At 44.0% G+C, this 17,852-nt stretch overlaps 1 protein-coding gene across 2 annotated transcripts in view; it reads left to right on the forward strand.

The window, feature by feature from the left end:
- The first annotated feature begins 317 nt into the window (after positions 1 to 317).
- Positions 318 to 17,852, forward strand: part of ERICH5 (glutamate rich 5) — a 36,201-nt gene continuing 18,666 nt past the window's right edge. The window contains exon 1 of one of the 2 annotated variants that reach the window (XM_016959716.4): positions 318 to 5,827. In XM_016959716.4, the coding sequence (XP_016815205.1) occupies positions 5,770 to 5,827 (58 nt within the window). In that variant the 5' untranslated portion in view covers positions 318 to 5,769. The remainder of the gene's footprint in view (positions 5,828 to 17,852) is intronic. The other variant, XM_016959715.4, reaches the window with a different exon arrangement.

Here is a 17,852-nt window from a genome sequence, read left to right on the forward strand (position 1 = left end):
TGACAGAGTCTCGCTATGTCACCCAGGCTGGAGTGCAGTGGCGTGATCTCGGCTCACTGCAACCTCTGCCTCCCAGGTTCAAGCGATTCTACTGCCTCAGCCTCCCGAGTAGCTGGGATTACAGACATGTACCACCACTCCTGGCTAATTTTTGTATTTTTAGTAGAGATGGGGGTCTCGCCATGTTGGCCAGGCTGGTCTTGAACTCCTGGCCTCAAGTGATCTGTCTGCCTCAACCTCCCAAAGTACTGGGATTACAGTCATGAGCCTGGCCAATTTTTTTTTTTTTTTTTTTTTTTTTTTTTTTTTGAGATGGAGTTTCACTCTTATTACCCAGGCTGGAGTGCAATGGTGCGATCTTAGCTCACTGCAACCTCCACCTTCCGGGTTCAAGCGATTCTCCTGCCTCAGCCTCCTGAGTAGCTGGGATTACAGGTGTGCAGCACCACGCTCAGCTAATTTTTTGTATTTTTAGTAGAGACGGGGTTTCACCATGTTAGGCAGGCTGGTCTCCAACTTCTGACCTCCAGTGATCCACCCGCCTCTGCCTCCCAAAGTGCTGGGATTACAGGCGTGAGCCACCGTGCCTGGCCCTGGCCAAATGTTCAATGTGCCATTCCACCATTGTATATGTTTGGCTGCTTCTGGATGATGAAGTAAATGGAAAGACCAGTAAATCACACAGAAATTAACCTATTGCCTTACTTGTCTCACAATACCTTACTCACAATAAAATGAGTTCCTTGATAAGATACAGTACGGTCGTCCATCAGTATCTGTGGGGGATTCGTTCCAAGGCCCCCTCCCCTAGGATACCAAAATCCATGAATGCACAAGTCCCTTAATGTAAAATGGTGTGGTATTTGTATATATTTTATGCACACTCTCCTGTGTACTTTAAATCATCTCTAGATTACTTATAATACCTAATATAATGTAAATGCTATCCAAATGGTTGTTATACGGTATTGTTTTTTATTTGTATTTTTTATTGTTGTATTGTTATTTTTATTGTTTTTTTCTGAATTATTTTGATCCGCAGTTGGTTGAATCGGTAGATGTGGAGCCTGCAAATATGAAGGGCCAGCTGTACTGAATGTACCATCTTGGTGGTATGCACACTATTGGGTGACGCTGGCAGAGGCATGATAGGCAGGAAAAGCAAATCTGATGCAGTGTCCATTACAGTAAAGATCATCTGCTGTCCTCTCAAAGTATGGTACCATTTCAGCTTCTTGCTGCTGCTGGCAAATTAGGCACTTAGCCAGGTAAACCTTGGTAAGAGGAAGAGCATAGTGTTGAGCCCAGAATTATGGTTGTTCACCTAATTATAAAATGCTTCCTCTGAAGAAAATAGAAGATACCATGGCTTGGCTGACAAATTACCCTTAAGGAAAAGTGAGAGATCCCAGGGAACTCCTAAAAGATAATTGACAGGGAAAAGTGGGGTACTTAACTGGGCTCAATAAGCCCTGGTTTAACATGAAAGTATTAAGATTCAGAGAATTTTAAATTACATATTGATATTTAATCTGTGAGGTTATTGCATTTCTCTTTTCGGAAGAATGGAGTTTTTCGAAATTCCACTATCTAATAAAATGAAATGTGATTTTAATTTTAAAATGCGCCATCAGAAGTAGAAGCCTGCTGTGAACTGAATTGTGTCCCCCTGCCCGCAACCCGAATTCATATATTGGAGTCCTAACCCCAATGTGACTGGGTTTTTAGGAGGTAACTAAGGTTAAATGAGGTCATAAGGGTCCGACCCTAAGTCAATAGGACTGTGGCCTAATAAGTGCAAGAGAATAAGTATAAGAAAGAGAGAGAGAGGCCAGGCGTGGTGGCTCATGTTTGTAATCCCAGCACTTTGGGAGGCTGAGGCAGGTAGATCACCTGAGGTCAGGAGTTCAAGACCAGCCTGGCCAACATGGTGAAACCCTGTCTCTACTAAAATACAAAAATTAGGTGGACATGGTGGCCCACACCTGTAATCCCAGCCACTCGGGAAGCTGAGGCAAGAGAATCACTTGAACCCTGGAGGTGAAGGTTGCAGTGAGCCGAGATTGTGCCACTGCACTCCAGCCTGGGTAACAGAGGGAGACTCTGTCTCAAAAAAAAAAAAAAAAAAAAAAAAAAGAGAGAGATCTTCCATGTGAGAACAGAGCCAGAAGGTGGCTGTCTGCAAAGCCAGGAAAAGGGGCCTCATCAGGAACTGAATTGACCCCCATCTTGATCTTGGACTTCCCAGCCTCCAGAACTGTGAGAAATAAACTTCTGTTGTTTAAGCCACCCAGTCTATGGAATTTAGTTATGGAAGTCCAAGCTGACTAATACAGGGCCTTTTGTAAGCATTTACATAAGACACAAATACTCCCCAAATCTAGACTCACTCTGAAAGGTCCATCTAATTCCTTTCCCCTAAACTCCTTGTGCCAATCCTGTAATCTTGTTCCTTCCACGTCTGTAACCATACGGCCAAATCATTAGCCACTTTCAACATATTTCTCTTTCCTTGAGGCACAGTAACCCTTGGTGGAAGGCTAGAAGGTAGAATCACTGTACATATTGGTATTGTTATGAAGGACACTTCTTCAAAGGTACCCAGTCTCCCTGCATTCAAAGGGATTAGTGATTCAATTGCTGAGTGGCCAAGATTTTTCAGGCCTGAATTACAGGGGAGAGAAGGAGAGGAAGACAGAGAAAGTAAAAAAAGGAGAGGAAGAGGAGGAGGAGAAAGAAGGAGAGAGGGAGGAAGGGAAAAAAAAAGAAGGAAGGGAGGGACCTCTAAACACATAGTAAAGCCCAGGGCTGTGTATCCAATGAGCCGCATAGACAAATATGGCAAATTTTAGGCAATTTGAGCATCAAAGTAAATAATTATGGTGTTGTAATCCCAGCTTCTAGAGGTCAAGGCAGGAGAATCACTTGAGTCCAAGAATTTGAGACCAGCCTGGGCAACATAGCAAGACCCCATCTTTATTAAAAAAAATTTTTTTTAATTATCCAGGCATGGTGGCACATGCCTACAATCCTAGCTACTCAGGAGGCTGAGGCTGGAGGATTGCTTGAGCTCAGGAGCTTACGGCTGCTGTGAGCTATGATTGCACCACTGCACCCCAGCCTGGGTGACAGAGTGAGACTCTGTCTCAAATATTTTAAAATGATGTTATTATGGGCTGAATTGTCTTCTTGGACACTTATATGCTGAAATCCTAACCCCCAGAACCTACGAATGTGACTGTACAGTATTTGGAAATATAGCCTTTAAATGGGTAATTAAGGTAAAATGAGGTTATATGGGCCCTAATCCAATATGACTGGTGTTCTTATAAGAGGGGGAGATTAGGACACAGACAAGCACAAGGGGGAGATCAAGTGAAGACATGGAGAAGATGGCCATCTACCAGCCAAGAAGACAAGCCCTCAGAAGAAACCAGTTCTGCTGACATCTTGATCTTTGACTTCTAATCTCAAGAACTATGAGGAAATACATGTCTGTACTTCAAGCCATCCAGTCTGTGGTACTTTGTTATAGCACCCCTAGCAAACTCTCACAGATGGTAACATACTACATTGGATAGTGTGAGACTTCATGAGTGCTCACTGATGTAAGTGAATAAATGGGGGGAAGGAAAAGCACTTCCTTACTTTGTAGTAGAATGGCAGCTAATCAATATAGAAGGAATAATGTAATTAGAAAATCACAGGCACATTGTCTCATGCCTGTAATCCCAGCCCTTTGGGGAGGCAAAGGGAAGAGGATCCCCTGAGGTAAGGAGTTCAAGACCAGCCTGGGCAACATGGCAACACTCCTGTCTCTATAAAAAAATTTTTTTTGGATGGAATCTTGCTCTGTCACCCAGGCTGGAGGGCAGGCTTGGCTCACTGCAAACTGCACCTCCCGGGTTCAAGAGATTCTCCTGCCTCAGCCTCCCAAAGTGCTGGAATTACAGGCATGAGCCACCGTGCCCAGCCTCTTTCTCTCTAAAAAAAGGCCTGGCCAGGCGTGATGGCTCATGCCTGTAATCCCAGCACTTTGGGAGGCTGACGCAGGCGGATCACCTGAGGTCGGGAGTTCGAGACCAGCCTTACCAACATGGAGAAACCCCATCTCTACTAAAAATACAAGATTAGCAGGGTGTGGTGGCGCATGCGTGTAATCCCAGCTACTCAGGAGGCTGAGGCAGGAGAATTGCTTGAACCCAGGAGGCAAAGGTTGTGGTGAGCTGATATTGTGCCATTGCACTCCAGCCTGGGCAAGAAGAGTGAAACCATGTCTCAAATAAAAAAAAAAAAAGCCTGTTCTCACCGGGTGCGGTGGCTGACATGTGTAATCTCAGCACTTTGGGAGTCCCACGCGGGCGGATCACCTGAGATCAGGAGTTCAAGACCAGCCTGGCCAACATGGTGAAATGCCGTCTCTACTAAAAAATACAAAAAATAGCCAGACATGGTGGCGCATGCCTGTAATCCCAGCTACTCAGGAGGCTGAAGCAGGGAGAGTTTCTTGAACCAGGGAGGTGGAGGTTGCAGTGAGCTGAGATCTCGCCACTACACTCCAGTCTTGGTGACACAGTGAGACTCCATCTCCGAAAAAAAAAAAAAAAAAAAAGGCCGAGCGCAGTGGCTCATGCCTGTAATCCCAGCTACTCAGGAGGCTGAAGCAGGGAGAGTTTCTTGAACCAGGGAGGTGGAGGTTGCAGTGAGCTGAGATCTCGCCACTACACTCCAGTCTTGGTGACACAGTGAGACTCCATCTCCGGAGAAAAAAAAAAAAAAAAAAAAAAAAAGGCCGAGCGCAGTGGCTCATGCCTGTAATCCCAGCACTTTGAGAGGCCGAAGCGGGTGGATCACCTGAGGTCAGGAGTTCGAAACCAGCCTGACCAATATGGTGAAACCCCGTCTCTACTAAAATTACAAAAATTAGCTGGGCACGGTGGCAGGCGCCTGTAATCCCAGCTGCTCTGGAGGCTGAGGCTGGAGAATCGCTTGAACCCGGGAGGCAGAGGTTGCAGTGAGCCGAGATTGCGCCACTGCACTCCAGCCTGGGCAACAGAGAGAGACTCGGTTTCAAAAAAAAAAAAGATCTATTCTGTTAATAAATGTCAAAGTCATAACGACAAAGCAAGACTGGAGGAACTACTTCAGATTAAAGCAAACTAAAGAGAGACACAACTAAATGCAACCTGCAGTCCTGGATTGGACAACTGGCAAAAAGGGAACATGGAGGGTGGATTAAATCGTACTGTATCAAAGTTAAACTTCCTTGTGGTAATTGTAGTTATGTAAGAAAATAAGACTGTCATCGCACATCTAGTCTACCAATCAATAGCCCCTAGTCCCAAGGCCGCCTCGCCTCCCTGGCTATTTAGTGATGAGTCAGATGATACCTCCCAGCGCTTCGCCCTCGCCCCCTGACATCCTCCCTATCCCTGCTTTAGGGGCTTTTCCTCTCTTACTGTGCCATACCCTCCACCGTCTCCCCTCCTGTCTCCTGGGCTCTACTCGTCCCTGCCCTCCTCTGCGTCCTGGCCCTCCCGCTCTCTTCCGCTTTGCGCTCCCAGCCTCCTTCCACCTCCTGCCAGCTCCCTTCCTCCTCCAGGTGCGCACCCCCTACCATTAGCCCCGCTGCGCGCTTGCGCTCTACGTCCAAGGGAGCCGGGCTGCAGAGCTGGAGAAACTTCCGCGGCTACGGGTGCGGTTGCCTTCGGATCCCGGTTCCGGGCCGACACCCGCGCAGGGCTGAGACAGGTGTCTGCGCTCCCCGCAATGGGCTGCTCCAGCAGCGCCCTCAACAAGGCCGGCGACAGCAGCAGGTTCCCCAGCGGTGAGCAGGGTACCGGCGCCGCCCGCGCCCGGGCTGGGGACTCGGGTGGGCTAACTCCCCGGGAGGTCCAAAGGGTGTGTCCCGTGGCCCCCCGCCTGGCAGGAGCCGGGCCTCGTCCCGGAGGATGCGAGCAGAACCCGGGACAAAGCGCGATTTCCTCCCAAATCTGGAGCGGCGCTGCTGTGACCGCGGGTGCGGCGGCCCTGGTGCGCTCCGCGGCGCTCGCTGCGAGACGCGCGGGGCCCGAGGCCGGGCGCTGGACTCACCCTGTCCGCTGATGGGATCTCGGGGAGTTGGTGTTGAAGCCCTAAGGCGGTTAGCCTCGGCATTGCCTTAAACACAGGAGAAATGTCCTATCAAGGCCTTCTCCCAAGGCTGGGGGCGGTGGCTGACGACTGCAATCTCAGCACTTTGGGAGGCTGAGGCGGGACGATCTCTTGAGACCAGAAGTTCGAGAAAAACCTGGGTAACAAAGCGAGATCTTCCGCTCCCCCGTCTCTACTAAAACAACAACAAAAAAGACTTTTCCCCATTTACCCTCCCATTAGCGTTTCAGCATCAAAGATGGCAAAAGATGCGGAGAATCCAGAGGAGCATTCACTCCATCAAATGGGTCCCTGCACTCTGAATAGGTCAGACACACTTTCCCCTATCTTCGGCTTAAGTATCAGTTGAGAAGTATGTGTGATCAAAAGTGGTCATCACTGACTCTTGCTGAAGAAACTCAACAAGGACATTTTGAGCATCTGCTATATAATACCCCAGTGCTTGGCTAGATGCTGGAGATACAAGTGACCCTGTTTGTAGAGATTGAGGGTAGAGGAGACAGAAAAGAAACACGTGAAACAATTGGCTAAGATCATTTCTGACAGTGATAAGTACTGTGAAAAGTATAAACGCAGTTACATGAATTAGAGAATGACAGGGTTTTACAGCCGACTCACTTTTCTTAGATTTTGAATGGCTAACATTTTGGACAATGCTATGGAGGTTAAGCAAACTCCGTCAAGCTAGTTTACAGTCTTCTGCAAGGCGAACTTTAGCGGGGATTTTGTACTGCAGTAAATTCCTTTTCACAGATTTTCTCTTAGCACCTTGTGTTATTGCAGTAACAGAAATGTCTTCCTCTGATGTTGTTGGTAGAGCGCACCAGATGGTGAGAAATGCTTTTCAAAGCTCAGCCGCTGTGTCCTAGTCAGAAATATGTTGTGTTGCTGTTATTTTTATGGTGTATGAGAATTTATTTCTAGTTTCCATAGATAACGGAAAGCAATGACAAGTCAGGAAGTAAACAAAAAATTAAAAGCATTATAAAAGTAAACCCCTTCTCACTGACAACAATGTGAAAAGATGGAAAAATTCATTTCTAATGCACAGTGCTCACTAACTTTTCTCCTAGAGAACCCAGAGCTTCCATACCTGCAACAAGAGGACAGAGCAAGGAGTTTCTCCGATGTTTCGATGTTTCGTGTTTTATGTTATGAAATTAAGTAGAGTTTCGCATTCTGTTCTATGATAGATTTTTGTGGGTTTCAATATGAAAAGCCGAGGGAAAACAGATGCTTCAGGAAGATACATTTTATTATTCTGACTTCTCTTACCCCATGCTGTGCTTCAGTTATCCTAGGAGTAGCATCCTGGCTTAACAAGCAGAGTACTGAGTCACCATTACATAGTTTTAAACTGATTAAAACATGTATTTCAGGGAATGTAACTTTGGGGCAAAAGTATTCAATAGGTGGAATGCAGTTTTTAATCCTCTCAGAAAATAATGAATAACTTTATCTTTAAAAATATTTTATCATCAATATTAATAACTATTCCACATGAGTTACACTCTTCCATTTTTTATTCTTGCTTTCATTGCTGTTCTGAGTTTTCATAGGTGTTGTTATGGAAGAGATGTTAAAATGCCTGACAACCAGTTCTAGCCCTTAGAAAATTAACCTAATATGCGGCATAAATTGCTCAACACACACGTTGAATCAATCAACAGGTCTATTTGCTTCTAACCCTCGATCAAACAATACTCTCTTGTAATTAGATACTATTCTGTGTTCATCAACATTTCAGCTTCATGATCTTAGGCCCGATAAATAATTCATTCCTGTTTCTGCAGCTTGCAACTTCTTTAAATCCTATATACAACCCCAAGCTTGTGTGTACATACTTTTAGACAAAAACAGTTCAAGTTTATTACATGTCTGGTACATGCATTTATTCACTGTACTCTCAGTGCCTAACAACGCTTGGCATATAATAGGTCCTCAGTAATTATTTGTTGAATGAATTACTTCATTTAATCCTTATAACAATGTTATGACTAAATATTATGGTTGTCCTGTTTTTACAGATAAGAGTAAATAATTTATCCAAGGTCACAGAGCTTCTAAGAATCAGAGCTGGGCTTTGAACTCATATGCTTTGTTGGGCACAGTGGCTCATGCTTATAATCCCAATGGCTCTGGAGGCTGATGTGAGAGGTTTGCTTGAGGCCAGGAGTTCAAGGCCAGCCTGGGAAACATAGTAAGACCCTGTATCTAAAAATTTTTGTAAAAAAATTAAAACATGTATTTCAGGGAATGTAACTCTTGGTGGTACAGGCCAGTAGTCCCAGCTACTCAGGAGGCTGAGGTGAGAGGATTGCTTGAGCCCAGGAGTTCAAGGCTGCAGTGAAGTATGATTGAGCCGTTGCACTTCAGTCTGGGCAACAGAGTGAGACTCAATTAAAAAAAAAAAAGAAACTATATGTTTAAACCAGCTTCTGCTAACTAGATTTAAATCTGTTTTTGCCTCAGATCACTCTGGATCCCCATTAGGTGTGTGGTCACCCACTATCTAAAAACAATGAAATCAATACAATACAATCAACAAATTATACTATGTATCTTTTTTTTTTTTTTTTGAGATGGCGTTTCGCTCTTGTTGCCCAGGCTGGAGTGTAATGGCATGATCTCGGCTCACTGCAACCTCGGCCTCCTGGGTTCAAGTGATTCTGCTGCCTCAGCCTCCCGAGTAGCTGGGATTACAGGCATGCACCACCACACTCGGCTAATTTTGTATTTTTAGTAGAGACAGGGTTTCTCCATGTTGGTCGAACTCCTGCCCTCAGGTGATCCACCCGCCTCAGCCTCCCAAAGTACTGGGATTATAGGCGTGAGCCACCACGTGCCATCTATACTATATATATTATTTAGGGATAGAATAATCCCTTATTATGATTCTAAATATTAGTCTAATCCCTAAATAAGATATATAGTATAATGTGTTATACAAATATTATATATTTATTTTATTTTTTATTTAAAAAATTGAGACAGGGTCTTGCTATGTTGCCCAGGCTGGTCTTGAACTTCCAAGCTCAAGTGATCCTCCCACCTCGGCCTCCCAAAGTGCTGGGATTACAGGTATGAGCCACTGTGCCCAGCCTATGTTATAAATTTAAATCAGACAGCAGCTACTAGTAGGTAGACATTAGGTTGCACAGGAATAATCTATTCTACTGATTATGTGGGGACATTTGCCCTGACCCATTAGACACTGACTCTCACAGAGCTGCTTCCTGTCACCTCCCAAGATGACTGACCAGATAGGTGTGTGTGTTTGGGAGAACAGAGGTGAAGACTCTGATTGTTAACAATTATTCAGTGCTCCTCACAGCGTAGAACAGTGCCTAATATGTGGTAGTCACACATTGATTTTTATGACGTGCCCTGAAATGTGTGAAGAAAGAGACTTTTCTTTCCGAAGGATAATTAGACAGATTGAGTTTGGAATTTCTTGTGTTTTTGGAAGCCAGTTTTAAATATTAGGACAATTTCTGTTGTTTTGAGTGTCCTGAGGATCCGATGCAATCTGAACACAAAGGTTTTATTGACTCCACAGACCTTAATGTGCCTGAAGGTGTCTAGACGTTCACATCCAAACCCTCCTCCCAGTGTTCCTAGCCCTCTGCTAACATGGATAATCACTGCTCGAATCTTTCCTAATATAAATGGGATCTGTTTTGGCAGACTTCTTTCCAAGGTGTTACAGCCCAAGCACCAAACATGGACAAAGGAAATAGGTGGTAATTATTGACAAGTTCATTGCTAGGTTAATGTGTACATTTCCACTGACAGCTATAATCATTTGTTTGTTCTAACCTGAACTTTCACTAGCTGCTTGCTGTCCATGCGGCCTAGGCAATCAGATGAAGCTTGAATTTCACAGTTATGTGAATTGTTCTTTGTACTGCAGTCATACCTTCAGTTTTCACCCAATATTTCACACTCTGACATCTAGTTAGGTCATCTGGTCCTAACGAGACAAAAGTTTTCCTTTTGAATTGAAGAACAAACATCATAAACATTAAATTTAATTTGTATAGGCTTTTCTTGCATATAGAAATTATATAAATGGGATTTTTTTTTCTTTCAAATGTGTGCCTTGTGTCATTTCTGGAGCCTGGCACTTAAATAGCATTTGGTAATGTCTTTGTGATAGGCCTGGCGATTGCATACGGCTAATTGAAATGGAATAAAAAAACTACATACATGGTTCAAAAATGTGAAAATATTTGGAAAAGGCAGGTCTGAAAAGTATACCTTCCACCCCATCCTCATCATCTATTTAGTTCGAATCACACCTGTGAATACACACTTATTATTTTAGGGGTTTTTTTTGATATATTCTTTCGAAGTTTCTTTATGCATTGCAAATATTATTTCCTTCTCTCATCTTTATTTATAAAATGTAGTGTACTATACCCACCGTTCCTCACTTTGTTTTTTTCACCTAACACTATGGAGATTTTTCCACATTTATATGCAGAGAACTTCTTTCTCCTTTTTTGTACCTGCATAATAATCTGTTCCTTGATTTATTTAACCAGCCCCCCTATTGAGGGACATTTAATTTGTTTACAGTCTTTTCCTGTTGCAGACAAGACTGCCATGAATTCCTTTGTGCCTACATCATTTTGAATGTGTGCAAGTATATCTGTAGGACAGTTTCCCAGGAGTGGCATTACTAGGTCAAAGGGTGTACGCACTGAAAGTTTTGATAGATAACTGCCTAAATGTGTTCTGTAAGACTTGAAGCAGTTTACACGGTCATCAACAATAAAGTAAATCTTTTTCTAAAACAGAAAACTTTCAGACATTTGTGCAGCCACATCGAAACATACACATGGGACAGAAGTCAGGAGATAAGGAGGGAGCATGCACTTGGTTTCAGGTGCTTTAGTTTGTGATCTTATTTAATCCTCACAATAGCCTTAAAACACAAACATTAATTGCACCAAATACAGCTAGAAAACGAAGCTTCATACAGACAAGTCACTTGCCCTGGTCTCGGAGCTAGTAGGTCTAGTAAGCCTACTTACTAGATGGATGGATGGACCTGGGGCACATGGCTAATGTGTGTGACTCCAAAGCCCCTGTTCTTTTCACAACTTCCAGTTCCATCTGGGATCTGGTCCTAGTTCTGCAAGAAACTTGCAGTGTGGCCTTACACATAGAACATATGCAATCAGCTGAGTGTGGACGCTCGAGCCTGTAATCCCAGCTACTTGGGAGGCCGTAGTGGGAGAATCAGGAGGTCAAGCACCACTGTACTCCAGCCTGGGCAACACAGTGAGACTTCTCTCTAAAGAAAAGAAAAAAGAGGCCGGGCGCAGTGGCTTACCCCTGTAATCCCAGCACTTTGGGAGGCTAAGGTGGGCAGATCACCTGAGGTCGGGAGTTCGAGACCAGCCTGACCAACATGGAGAAACCCCATCTCTACTAAAAATACAAATAATTAGCCAGGTGTGGTGGCTAATTTTTTACAGGTATGCTGATGCCTGTAATCCCAGCTACTCTGGAGGCTGAGGCAGGAGAATCGCTTGAACCAGTGAGCCAAGATCGCGCCATTGCACTCCAGCCTGGGCAACAAGAGCGAAACTGCATCTCAAAAAAAAAAAAAAAAAAAAAAAAAAAGAAAAGAAAAGAAAAAGAAAAGAGAACGAAAGAAAAGAAAAAAAGCAAGCAATAACTGTTGAGTAGATGGATGGGTGAATGGGTGATTGACAGAGACGGGGATTCAGGGAGGTAAGAGTATTACTCAGAAAAGCAGAGGAGGAATCAGAACCTAATGAATACCAGAAACTGAAAGGTAATATTGGCCAAGATGGGCTTAGAAAGAGTGTCGGGTTGTGTATAGAGCCTCCTAGCTATGCAGGAAAAGGTTAGCACTGTAAAACAACGCTTGATTGTCTACCATTAAATCATGCTTCTGGGCTGAGTGCAGTGGCTCACGCCTGTAATCCCAGCACTGTGGGAGGCCGAGGCAGGTGGATCACCTGAGGTCAGGAGTTCAAGACCAGCCTGGCCAACATGGTGAAGCCCCATCTCTACTAAAAATACAAAAATTTTCTGGACGTGGTGGCAGCTGGTGGTAGCTAGGACCTGTAATCCCAGCTACTCGGGAAGCTGAGGCAGGCGAATTTCTTGAACCTGGGAGGTGGAGGTTGCAGTGGGCAGAGATCACGCCATTGCACTCCAGCTTGGGTGACAAGAGCAAAACTCCCTCTCAAAAAAAAAAGAAAAAATCATGCTTCTGTAAGGTGGCCCCACAACCAGCTCATGTGTACAGTTTCACTTCTATGTTAATGTTTTACAATATCAAGTTGAAAGAAACCCTGAATACGTGTGGGGGTTAATGAAAGTCTCACCAAAGCTGATAAAAACTTGATGAGGCTTCTAATCCTAGAGTGTGTGTGAGTAGTACTAGGTAATTTTTTTTTCTTTTTTAGAGACAGGGTCTTGCTCTGTTGCCGAGGCTGGAGTGCAATGGTGCAATCATAGCTCACGGCAGCTTGGACTCCTGGACCCAAATTATCCTTCCACCTCAGCCTCCTAAGGTGCTGGGATTACAGGCATGACCCACTGTGGCCCACTGTAATTTTTTTTTAAAGCAAAATGCCAGACTATAGCTCTCCAGGTGTGTTTATGTCTTGAAAGTCCTGTAATGACTTCAGAAGCTTCTTCACCCATCTCAGGGCTATTGCTGTTTTTCACAGTCCTTGAACCACTTCTTGGGAATTGCCTTCGGGCTCTCAAGTTCATTCATTGTATATAATCAAGGGTGTCTGAGCTTTGTCCTTTAAGGATGAAGATTGAAAAAAACAACAATCCACATTGTTTTTATTTTATTTTTTAAGTTTTATTTTATTTTTTTTTTTGGTAGAGACTGGTTCTCACTATGCTGCCCAGGCTGGTCTCAAACTCCGGGCTTCAAGCAACCCTAATACCTCAGTCAGCCTCCCAAAGTGCTGGGATTACAGGCATGAACTACCGTGCCCAGCCCCACATGGTTTTTAGCAGCTAAAACCCCCTAGGAATTAAACCTTATGAAGGTGGGTGAAATAAGACAGTCAATGCTGGAGTGCATGATTTAGTACTACCTAAGTTGTTTATATCAGAGTTTCCCAGCCTGTGAGAATGGTTTATAGCCATGCCAGCATTTCTCCTAGCCTTTAGGGCAGCCAGGTGGGATTCTGACAGCCTGAGCCATCTGGAAGCAGCTTCCTCCATTTGTTGAAGTGTGATGCACAAATATCATATTCTATGTATGTCATGACATTGAAAAGGATCAGGAAGTGTTGGTGGCCGGGTGCAGTGGCTCATGCCTGTGATCACAGCACTTTGGGAGGCCAAGGCAGGAGGATCACCTGAGGTCAGGAGTTGGAGACCAGCTTGGCCAACATGGTGAAACCCCATCTCTACTAAAAATACAAAATAAATTAGCTGGGCATGGTGGCGCGCGCTTGTTGTCCCAGCTACTCAGGAGGCTGAGGCAGGAGAATCACTTGAACCTGGGAGGTAGAGGTTGCAGTGAACCGAGGTTGTGCCACTGCACTGCAGCCTGGGTGACAGAGTGAGACTCCATCTAAAAAAAAAATTAAATTAAAATTAATATTAAAAAGGAAGCGTTGGGATGTGCATTCCGGCTGCTCTGTCATTTTCACTAGTAGTTTCTTTTGCTTAGAGATAACATCTGCCTTCAGCCACCCCAGCAAGGACTTTTGTTGAAATGTTCTCCCTAAAACATTCTCTTTGCTTATTTCTTTTCCTCACTGTTAATGATAATTATAATGAACCTTTTGTCTTTTATTTTTTTTCTGTAAGGTGATTTTTGTGTGTGTGCCTGTTTCTGCCTCTTCCCATTTTCTCAAGACTCTGATATAAACCACAGAGTTTCTTTTTTGCTAATTTCCTTTACTTAGTACTTAATCTAAAGGTATAGCACCTGTAGACTAGATGTTATGGGAGGTTCTGGTTACCTGTACACCTTGCATTAATGTATGGGTATGAAGTTCAACATTTCATTTCAACTGAAAGACAGTATAGAGTGCTGATTAAGAATGTGGGCCTGGAGTTAGACTGGGTTCAAATCCTCGTTCAGGATCAGTTATTAGTTGTGTGACTTTGAGCCAGGTACTGACCCTCTCCATGCTGCTTCATCTACAAAATAGGATCAACAATAGTACTTCATAGAGCTAAGGAATAAATAAGTTAATACATATAATGCACTGAGAATATAGTCTGGGCCAGGAACGGTGACTCATGCCTGTAATCCCAGCACTTTGGGAGACTGAGGCAGGAAGCTTGCTCTTTAGGCCAGGAGTTCAAGACCAGCCTAACCAACATAGTGAGACCCTTTCTCTCTCTATATATATATATAATTTTTTTTTTTTTTTGAGGCAGAGTTTTGCTGTGTCGCCCAGGCTGGAGTGCAGTGCTGTGATCTTGGCTTACTGCAACCTCCTTCTCCTGGGTTCAAGTGATTCTCCTGCATCACCGTCCGGAGTAGCTGGGATTACAGACATGTGCCACCACGCCCGGCTAATTTTTGTATATTTAGTAGAGACAGGGTTTTACCATGTTGGTCAGGCTGGCCTTGAACTCCTGACCTCAGGTGATCCACCCACCTCGGCCTCCCAAAGTGTTGGGATTACAGGTGTGAGCCACTGCACCCAGCTTTTTGTGTTTGTTTAAGATCAAGTTCTAGATCCCTGAGTTTGTTGATTTCCTCACTTTTTAAATTTTTCTTTTTCTTTTTTTTTTTTTTTAGAGACAGGGTCTCACTCTGTCACCCAGGCTGGAATGCAGTGGCGCGATCACAACTTACTGCAGCCTTGACCTCCCACCTTAGCCCAGCAGCTGGGACTATAGGCATGCACCACCACACCTGGCTAATTTTTTTTTGTTTTTTGGAGAGTTGACATTTTGCCATGTTGCCCAACCTGGTCCCTAATTCCTGGACTCAAGGTATCCGCCTGCCTCAGCCTCCCAAAGTGCTGGGATTATAGGTGTGAGCCACCTCACCTGGCCTTCCTCACTTTTTAAAAAAGTAAATTTATTTAAAGAAAAATGGTGACAAAAATATTAAGTCAATAATAGCACAAATGGTAAAGAAATATTCAAAAATCATAAAAGTGGTATGCGAATGGCTACAGTTTATGAGACAGTTTTTCTAAGGCTACCAGGTCTTCTTATTTAGCTAGATTACTTGCTCTTATATTTTTGCTGCTATAATTTTTTTATTTTTTATTTTAATTTACTTTTTTTTTTTTTTTTGGAGACAGGGTCTCACTCTGTCACCCAGGCTGAGTACAGCCTCAACCTCCTGGATTCAAGTGATCCTCCTGCCTCTGCTTCCCGAGTAGCTGAGACTACAGCTGTGCACCACCATACCCAGCTAATATTTTTATTTTTTTGTAAAGACAAGGTCTCACTATGTTACCCAGGCTGGTCTCAAACTGCTGGCCTCAAGTGATCCTCCTGCCTTGGCCTCCCTGCTATAATTTTTAAAAATAAATTTTATTTTAGAATAGTTTTAGATTTACAGAAAAATTATGAAGTTGGTACAGAGAGTTCTCACATATTGCACACTCACTTTCCTCTTTTTTAACATCTTATGTTAGTAGGATATGTTTGTCACAATTAATGAACCAAATCTGTTACATGATTACTAACTAAAGTCCATGCTTTAGTCAGACGTTCTTAGTTTTTCTCTAATGTCCTGTTTCACTTCCAGCGTCCCATCCAGAATCCCACATTGCATGTAGTCATCATGCCTCCTTCAGCTCCCCTTGGCTAAGAGTTTCTCAGATTGTCCTTGTTTTTGATGACTCTGACAGTTTTGAGGAGCACTGGTTAGGTATTTTGTGGAAGATTCCTCAACTGGAATTTGTCTGGTATTTTTCTCATGATGACACTGGAGTTATGGGTTTTTGGGAGGAAGACCACAGAGATAAACTGCCCTTCTCATCACATCATCTCAAAGGTACATGTGGTTGACTTGACTTCTCACTGCCCCCTAAACTTCTCTTATATTCCTCCTGGAGACTCTGAAGTTTGATGATGGGCGAAAAGGCAGATTTTTATTTTCTGTTCTAATCTTATTGAAATCTTCCAGTTTAATTATGTTCATGATTCTTGGTCAAACCTACTTCCTAAGTTGCAGCTTTTTCTTATGCTTTGCTTTATGAAGAAGCTCGTTCAATTCAGTTTTCAAATGTTTACACCAGGAGGCTTAATGGTGGCCTCAAAGGTGTATCAGGTTGTGAGTGGACAACCTGTGGTTTGTTACAAGTGGCTTTTCATTCTGGAAAAGAAAATCCCCCCTTTGCTTAATGTGATCTATTATGTTTCCTAAGCATGGAACTGAAGTCATCTGAATTGCATGTAGGTGCCTAACCTGAGAGAGTGGCGGCCGCAATCAGTCAGCGGAAAGACCTTAGATCTTTCTCCTCCTGGGTCTCCCCAGTGCTCTCTCTGGTGCCAGTGGCTTTCAGGGTGCACAGAGCCCCCACGCTTGAGGCCCAAATATCTGGTGTGAATAGGACTGCTCTGTTGTAAAATTTCAGTCTTCCATCCCAGCCACACAGTTGCTAACTGCTAACTCCCATCTCAAGCACACCTGCCTTTTTTTTTTTTTTTTTTTTTTTTTTTTTTTGAGACAGGGTGTTGCTATGTTGCCCAGGCTTGTCTCCTGGGCTCAAGTGATTCGCCCATCCAAAGTGCTTGGATTACAGATGTGAGCCACCGTGCCTGGCCACAGACACCTGCTTTTGACCATGGGCCTTTGTACTCTGTACTCAGACAGAGTGAAACATAGACACAGTGACCGAACTTGGCAAGCAGCCACATCATATTGGTGAGGTGGGTCTGTCCGCCCCTCTTAGAGTGCAAAGCAGAGCAAGCATTAACCCTTTTTGTGAGATGGAGTCTCTCTCTCTGTCACCCAGGCTGGAGTGCAATAGCACGATCTCAGCTCACTGCAGCTTCTGCCTCCTGAGTTCAAGCGATTCTCCTGCCTCAGCCTCCTGAGTAGCTGGGATTTCAGGCGCCCGCCACCATGCTCAGATAATTTATGTATTTTTTGTACAGACGGGATTTCACTATGTTGGCCAGGCTGGTCTCGAACTCCTGACCTCAAGTGATTCGCCCACCTTGGCCTCCGAAAGTGCTGGGATTACAGGCATGAGCCACCACACCCAGCCGTATTAACCTTAATTTCAGAAGAGAAATTAGAAGGCCTTTTTTTTTTCCCCTCGTGATCTAGCCAAGGCAGAGGCTTAGCAAACCCAGCTAATTCTGTGAAGTGAAGGAAGCTTGGGAAAAAATCTCACTCCCCAGCGTGGAGCTCACTTAAACCAGCTCAGGCCTTTGATTCATGGCTAAATCAATATCCTTATATTAGCTCTCATGCTGACCATGGCATGTTAGTGTGAGGACAGAGACCACACTAAGATAGGCAGCAACGCCTGTGGAGAATGAAGGACATCCCCATCCAGCAATCCTGTATATTCAGATAGGATTGTTCAATCCAGTTCAGTCTCTCCAAATAGCTCCTGTATGCCTTCCGTGGTGACTCCATAGGTAACCTAATCATCTGGGGATCTTGTTAAAATACAGAAGAATCTGGTTAAGATTCTGGGGTGGAGCCCAAGATTCAGCATTGAAAAAAAAAAAAATTCCCAGGTCATGCTGATGGT

This window comes from Pan troglodytes, chromosome 7 (genome assembly GCF_028858775.2).
Source record: "Pan troglodytes isolate AG18354 chromosome 7, NHGRI_mPanTro3-v2.0_pri, whole genome shotgun sequence".
Taxonomy (NCBI): domain Eukaryota; kingdom Metazoa; phylum Chordata; class Mammalia; order Primates; family Hominidae; genus Pan; species Pan troglodytes.